Source organism: Elaeis guineensis, chromosome 9 (genome assembly GCF_000442705.2).
Source record: "Elaeis guineensis isolate ETL-2024a chromosome 9, EG11, whole genome shotgun sequence".
Lineage (NCBI taxonomy): Eukaryota > Viridiplantae > Streptophyta > Magnoliopsida > Arecales > Arecaceae > Elaeis > Elaeis guineensis.
The window spans coordinates 41,294,570-41,303,152 of NC_026001.2; the positions used below are offsets into that span (position 1 = coordinate 41,294,570).

An 8,583-nucleotide genomic window follows, 5' to 3' on the forward strand; every position below is an offset into this window, starting at 1 on the left:
AGCTACCTTCATTCAAGATTCGAACTAATCCAATTGGTCAGGAAAGTGTTAAGATTTGTGGGGATCCCCCATTGCTTTTCTTAGACACCAAGAAAATTGGTCAGATCAGCAACGGAACCAATTAAATAACCACCGCACTTGAAACACTCCTTAGACACCAATTAATTAATCAATTCAAGAAAATAGGTCAGCTTCTGGTTCACAACACTACGACTTAATATGATTTTTATGAGGGCTTTAATGGTCTCAAACACATCCTAATTCAATCTATCACAAGAATGCACTATAATAGTTGTATCTTAATAATCATAACAACTAATTATGGCATCTTATCATATCTCTAAGATATGGAAGCAGAATCATACAATATGATTATAACTAAACATCTCAAGCATATCATATATGCATGAAGTTCTAATAATATGCATGAATATAAAACTTTTTTTCGTGATTCTTCTTCTTGAAACATCACAGTGGCACCCCTACACGCCATAAGAGTACCCTATTAAATAGGAAGAGAGGGTCTCTGAACCCTACTTGCTCTTATGACCGGACGGCCTGGTGATGAACTCTAATTAGAGTACTAAGCTACTAAGAAAATTCTACACATACATCATGCATTTTATTTTTAAAACATATCTCTAAGACATGATAGGATTTGGATGTTCAATCGGATTCAATCCTTGATCCGACTTGAACCAAACCAAAAACTCATGCTTGATCACAATCAAGATAATAATTTAATCTTTGATTACATAAATCAAGATAGGCTCTAATACCACTGTTGGATTCCGATGGCACAGCGAAAGGGTTAGATGTTTAAAATTTTCATTCAAAACACCCAATACACCGGAAGCCCTAATGCCCAGAAACTCTTGACTATAATAATCAAAGCATAATAAATATAAATTAAGATAAGAAGAATACCTATAGCGCTAATCCCAATTTCCATAAAGTATCCAAGGGTCCGCCCTCCAATGGTGATCCACACGGAAATTGAATCAGAGACAACGCTCCTTCTTCACCTTGCTTCAAGAGTTCTAGCCTTAGAACTCGACTAGCCTCGGACCGATCAAGTTTCTTCAAGAACCTGACCTCACCCTCTTAAAACCTCCTCTGGACTTCTGATTCTCCTTCTTTAGGACCCTTACAACCCTTGTTAGGACTAGATAAGGCTTTGTCTTAAATCCCAAAGCCTTGTCCTAAAACTAAAATAGGTTGTAAGAAAGAAATGAGAGCAACAGGAGAGAAATTGGAAACTTCTCTTAGATTCATCGGATACCTAACGCCCTGGCCTATTTATAGCCACAAGAAAGACGCCAAAAGAGAGGGACATGCCTTATCCCAAAAGGCTTATCTGATCTGATTATCAGAGATAAGAGTTCCTTCAAGCAGAAGGACTCTTATCCATGATACGTCGATCAACACCCTGGTCTGCGCGCATGCAACCAAAGAAGGGATGTTTTCACATCCCTTCTCAAATCAGAAAAATCCTCAAAAATCCACGTGGATTGAGGATTCAATCTAGGTTCCAGAAAATTAAAAATGGTGATAAAATTCTCACGGAAGGATGCTATGCTCGCACCTCTTCACACGAATGCTGATCATCACGCGCGCAGGCATCAGGACCGACTTATGGCATCCATGTAGCATCCAGATAAATCTGAAAAAATTTCAAAAAAATTATCAAAAATAGCTTATCAAATGTAGAATGTTATCACCAAAAATCGTTCCAATCTGAAAGTATTTGATAGGGAGAATGACTCTCCAAATCATGGAGAGACAGGACGCTTCTGCGCGCGCGCGAGACATCCTTCTTTTTCTAATTTTTTCTCTTTCTCAAAAATTTTAAAAAAAATATATATCTCATGCTTTGAGATGTGTACCAGAGGATGGAGGGTGATGTGAACTACCACACATAATTTTAATCCCACAAAAAATAATATTTTTTCTTCTGCCCACGCCAATACTTGTACGCAGAACCTGTTTTGCACCAAGAGTCCACCACAACTTGGACTCTTCATAATTGGTGTTAACATGAGATGTGGTGCCCCAATTTGGGCTGCTTCCAGGTGATATGACCTAACCCAAATGTCTACCAAATTAGGCTAGCTAATTAGCAAGGGATGGGACCAAATTGATCTCCAAAGGAGTAAGGATTTCCACACGTGCTAACATGGTTACCGGAACCCTGATTGAATCCAAAATTCCAATCAATCTTTTTCAAAAGGATCTTTGGCCAATTTTCATATGTGTGTGACCCATTGGGTTCCACATCTAGCTGGTAGTAGGTCTGGGTATAAGTTGACAAATTTGATTAGATTTCAATCTAATCGATTTTGATCCAATCGAACTAACCCGAGTTCAATAATTAGAATCATTTCTAATTGGCAATCGAATTAAACTCTTTAATTCGGTCAAAAACCTACAAATCAAGATTGACATCTAGCAACGTATCATGACTATCCAGAAGATGTAAAATTTGGTGAAAATACCAAATCTATCCTTCAATAGCAAATTACCGTGCAATTCAATTCTTCGATCATCCCTGCACCCTGAATATGTTCATGAGTATGAATCATGTCAAACTCAAATACATATTCATATCGATTCTCAATTAACCAATAATGACTCCAATGAAGAAGTATTAGAAATTCTTTCTAATCTCCTTCCTACTTTTGGCCAAAAGACTTTTCTGAGTCATTTAGAATTGAGAATACACAGGATGCGATCTCCTCTTACTAAGAGTGATCGATTTCATATTGACCTACTCACAATCTTCATACACACTCCATCATATCCAGAACATCCCGTACATGTCTTAATGCCATGCATGGGTATGAACCAAAATATGGGTTCATGTGCACAAGATTCCATAGTGATTTCAGGTCTAAAGATCACTTGCACAACTCTCACTTAGAGAACCATCTTTGACATGCAAATAAGGCTTCCATTAGATGTTCTCTTTCATCGAGTCAATTCAGTGGACTCATTTCTCAAATAAGCACCCATATCCTTATATTAATGTCTCACACAAGTGGCTGTGAGATCTGCCACCCTCTCCATTGAGCATACATAAGATGTGCCAGTCTATCTAGAATATTGATCCCCAACTCAATGCTCCTATGATCAGAAATATTTAAGATTAGGATTTTAGGATTTTAAGTCTCACTAGCATGACCCATTCATGTCTCCTAAAACCATTATCTTAATCTTTGGGGTTCATCATAATCTTAGACATATTAAGATGCAGCTAATATGATGAATCAATGCCTCAAATAATAAATGTCGTTTCATGAGTTGAAAAATTTTAAAGAAAGCCCCATCGCAACACACTTACGATTGGCTTATAAGGCACTCTTCTTTCAGACCGGCTCCTATCTCCGAAGTTTCATCGGGAGCCTCTTCACAGACCCTTCCACCAACAGGTCTCGATTTTGGATCTCCATGCTCCTGGACCTATCCTGAGTGATGGAAGTCTCGACACTGTGATCGAGAGAAATATTGGAGAGATCAAGTCCCGAAAATGCCATTCTAATCCAATTCCGACATGTCCAAAAGCCCATCGTGTACCCCACATCGAACATACACCTAATCGTGTCATCTGGCGATGCAGGATCGACAGAGTCACACCAGACCAGGCCTTAAGATCCTCTAGTCGTTCGCCAACTTTCCTTCGATTGTATTCGACGACCACATTCCTTGAATGCTCGAGCTTGGATATTTTCTCCTAGGTAGTACAAAAATTTTTCTAAAGCTGCATCACATGATTGGCAAAATACCTCCCTACCTCATTGGCGGCAACCTCCGACGACTTCAACTCCGAGATTCTATTCTCAAACCAGCAAAGCCGGATACGAAGATCTTGTTCTCGAACAGCAACACCCCAAGTGGCATCCTCGACAAGCTTCGACAAGCATACAGACTCAACAGTGAGTCGGGCCTTCTCGACTGAGTATGCCACGATGCTCCAACGATTGATCGTCCTTAGTCGGTTGGCTTCCGCCAAGGCCTCGTCCAAAACTTTTCAAATCTTTGATAGCTCCTTCCGAGCAGAAGCTTTTTTATTTAACTTCTTAACAGCTTTTTCAAGATCATCTATATGGGACTTGATTCTTATTGCAAAGACCTCTGGTAAAGGCTCCATCGATAAAGACTTGACGATAGGAGCTAAAGGAATATATGCGACGAGAGCGCACGAGCGAAGCTGGATGAATGAAAGAAAACATAAAAAAGATAAAACATTATTTCGCTAACGACTATTTCTTTACAAGAGAAAAGAGAGTAAAAAGTACATATTTCATTTTCCAACCTCATATTGAAGATTGGAGGGATCAGGCATAGCTTCTCGAGGACCCGGAGATGCTCCTGATGGACTAGCCATGGAAGTGGGAGGAGCTGCTTCCCCCACAGCCTCCTCGTCGTCCTCATCCTCGTCCTTGTCCAGGAAGGAGAGATTGATGTCGGGAAATCAGGCAACGATCCGGTGACGGCAATCTTCAAGTCTGATCCCATATCCTGTATTAAAGAAATCTTGATCGTATGCAACTTAGGCATCATGATATTCCTCCGACACCTTGAAGCTGTCAACCGTCCGAACCAACTCCCGCTTGAAATCCTCCAAAACTTTAAAGGATTCCACAACCAATCGACGGGCCTCGTCCATCCTTTCCTCAGCCTCCCGTCTGACCTTGGCAATCTACTCCCTGGCCCCCACCGCTCGCTCCTCAGCCTTCTGCTCGACCTCGACGAGCTTTGCATTGGCCGACTGAAGCTCCTCCCTCCACCGCATGAGATCAGCAAAAATTTTCTCAAGAGAATCCATTAGCTTATCAGCCTCTATCTTGGCTGCTTTGGCTTGTTCTCGCGCCCCGACCGCATCGAATCTAGCATCTTTGAGTAAAATCCTATTCACCTCCTCCCTACGCGAATGCTCCAAGGCGTCGACTAAAAAATGAAGAATCTGCAGAGAAAATGTGATCAGCAAAAAGACAAGAAGAAAAACCCCAAAAGAGACTAGAGATGAGAATGGCACCTGATGAACGACAATCATGGAGAATTGCTGCCAAGCATTGAGGTTCATGCGGCTAATGCTCCTCATCTCCTGAGGAAGCATCATCCTTTCAGTCAACTCGTTGATGGCTCTCCAGTCATCGAAGGTCACGTCCATAGAAATGGAGGCGAGATGGACGTCTGGATCCATCTCACCAGGAGGAGAAAAGAAAGCCTTCTGCTCTAAGGGCTACGACAACGAACGAAGAAATCAAAAACCTAAAAGCGATCGGAAAAGACAAGTACTTCACCTATTTATAGCCAGGAGAAGATAATGCTCAGATACCGAATCATTTCTTCCCCAACAAGTTGAAGAGTGTGGCACACGTATCATTCCCCTATTCGACCAGTCACTATCGTCGGTTACGTCAATAGACACCACAATTCAAAAACAGATGGTGAAGTGACGGACATTTAATTCCATCATGATGACTCAAGTCATGCCGCCTCATTCTTGCTCTAGAAAATCATGCACATCCCATCAATCACAAAATCCTTTTCACATCATCGGCCCTAAAATAACAGGTGTACTCCCTTCGCTCGACTAAAATTGGACTCGAGAGTAGAGGGGCATGTGTTGGAGAAAATTTCACACCGATTGAATTTGCGAAAAAGCTTAGAGCCTAAAATGACTATATCTGACAAGCGCATCGGCTGGAGCCTTCGTCGACTCAAGATCGGCCACTGCTTTCTCTACTGATCTAAGGTCGGTTATTATCTTCCATTGATTAGTCCTCTGAGACTGTCCGATTAGAGCCTTGCTCATCGACGACGACTCGACGACCCCCACAAGTCATCACTGAAGACTCCTCGTCGGTCGAACATTCATGCATTAAGGAGCAGATCTTGACGATGGCACAAGGCGACCGATCCCTAATCATCACCGACCATTTCTCGCCTTCACAGTGCTCAAGTTGGCAATTCCATTTAAAATACGGCACTTGCCAAGCAACAGCTATCGCTGGACCAATAAGACAATCACAATCGCTACATCTCAAAAATCTCGAATGACAATCTCATGCCCAACAAATCATGTTTTGATCGTGCGGGATCGCACCAACCAACTGGCCAACTGAAGCTCCAACTTTTCACTATAAAAGAGATCAAAAGAGGACCCCCGAGAAAGGTACGCAATCATTCTGCCTCTCACGCTCTTTTTTTTGTGGGACGAGATTTTGATTTGAGTATCGAAGGGTCCTTGCCGGAGCCACCTCCGATTTAGACATTTTCGCAGGTTGCACGCCCAGGAAGCCCATCTTGTCATCAACTCTAGTGTCCTGACATCGGACGATTTCTCGCACCAACAACTTGCAATCAAAATTTTTTGAGTACCTTGATGGGAACTGGATGTGAAAGAAATCAAAATATCCAAGCAGAAGGAAGATCAGTAACATACCTTGTGGAAGGGGACCTTTCTTTGGCTAGGATTATATGCTTTAAGCTCCTCAAGGTAAACGTCCGTTTTTCTTTGGCTAGGATTATAGTCTTAGGCAAACGTCCGTCTTACCCAGTAGGCACCAACCGCTTGACATTCAGGATCATATTCATGACTTTGGCTTCTCTGTGATATAATACTTTTTGTTCACTCTGATGGTAAATATGAAAAAAGGTTTGCATCTCTCTATTCGCCATGGGAAACATGCCCTTTTTTCTCAAGGCACTAACAGACTTTCCTAATTAAACCAGGACACACCTTATGCTGGACTAGAACTGGAGCAATGTTAATATAAGCAAAAAGTGGTTCTCGTACAACTACGCACCAGTCCAGCTTTGCCCGTACTCATCCATTACGGACATAAAAATGAAGCAAAGTGACAATGTGCAATGAGAGATTAGGCCACGAGATTTGCAGCCACAAATTCAGGGCCTTTACGAGAATTTAAATGATCCAGAGCAACCCACCTCCTCAAATATGTATCATACGCATAACTGCTTGCATAAACTTGGGGATTATATTAATAAAGAAGCTGGTATGCGATAATACTTCATAATGTAACAATGGAAGAAGGCTATCACCTGAAGTTGCTTTCATGGTGGTAGGAAGGCTGAGGACTGCCGAGCGCGCTCGGAACTCTCTCTGGACTCCCGACCAAGATCGTTGAGTGGGAGAGACCTGAACATTAGAGATGATGGTGGGAGCATGGGACCGTAGTAAGTGGGCGCTGAAGCTTTGGACGGGTGGTGGAGGGATTCTTCTTCCATGGAAGCCACTGCCAAAAGCGGCATCGTATCTGATGCTGCCATCATCCCCGACGCCACCCGAAAACCCCTTTAAAACCCTTTCGAATCGAATCGATCGGAACGATCAAGACCGACTGGCAGCCTACCTGGAGGATCAATCTGGCCCGGTCTATCATGGGCCGGACTGGACGGATATCCGTTTAAAGGATTGAAGTCATCACGGACGTGGCAGTCCAATTCGAACGGACCGTTGACCCTCATCCCCACGTCCAAGGTACGTATTTGCGGGCTTACGATTAAATAAAAATTAAATTTCAATGCCTTGATGCAGATCTGATAGGGTAGTATCGGATCCCTTTGATGCTTAAGTGGTGCTGAAGGTGATATACTCAACTATCATGGGAGGAGGAGTTGAGCCATCTTTATTATCGCTACGCCGAATATCCCCACAACTATTTTTATTACCAAAAAAAAAAAGATTGAATTTCAAAATATTAGACCGTTCAGGATGTTAGGGTGTAACTTTCTACTCCCATTTAATCTCAATCCAAATTAACCCAATCTCTAAATTTTCTTAATCCTTACCCAAACCAACCTAAACTCGGGTCTGCATTATTGGGCAGGATCCAGTATCACAAGTTACAATAGGAAGAAAGAAGAAATAAAACAAAAAATATAATACAAAAGCTTCACTATGAGAAAATAAAACATAACAATATAAAAGAAACTCATCACTCAATCTTTGTACAAGAGTCTCTCAATAAGAAACCTCAAAATCCTCACAAAAGCTCTCTGAAACCTCTCTTGAAGCTTTTTTGCACCTCCAAAACGTCACCAGCTATCCAACGCAATAAATGGCTCGTCAATCGGAGCTATATAGGCTCTAGAATCTCCAAAATAGTATTACACTAGAAATATCAAGTCCAAATCAATCTTAGAACCATTATGACCGTCCGATCGTGATCGGCTCACACCAGAGCCGTTCGATCGTACGCTACAGTCCCAGATCAAGCCTGATCACGTCTGAATTGAGTTCCAACCATTTAATCATGATTGCACATGATTTGGACCGTCGAATCATGCACAAACACCCCTGGACTGCGTGATCGGTCCACACGGCCTCCATGGACCACCCAGCATCCTACAGTCCACGGTGGACCGCGACAGGGTGCTGGGCTTGGGCACCCGTGTGCCTGCTGGGCCGACTCGTGCATGCGCCCGTGCTGGGCCTGCCCGTGCACTGGACCGTGCACTCCTACGTGCGCACGCGTCGATCGGGCCCGACTTCACCGCCACCGACCTCCGCCACCTCATGGGCCGTGCTACTTGCTCCGAGCCTTCTTTCGCGTA

At 42.7% G+C, this 8,583-nt stretch overlaps 1 protein-coding gene across 1 annotated transcript in view; it reads right to left on the reverse strand.

Moving 5' to 3' along the window:
- LOC105035454 (probable calcium-binding protein CML22) overlaps positions 1-7,341 on the reverse strand; it is a 78,145-nt gene extending 70,804 nt beyond the window's left edge. The window contains exon 1 of the mRNA XM_010911017.4: positions 7,069-7,341. Within this exon, the coding sequence (XP_010909319.1) occupies positions 7,069-7,084 (16 nt within the window). The 5' untranslated portion in view covers positions 7,085-7,341. The remainder of the gene's footprint in view (positions 1-7,068) is intronic.
- Positions 7,342-8,583: the final 1,242 nt, after the last annotated feature.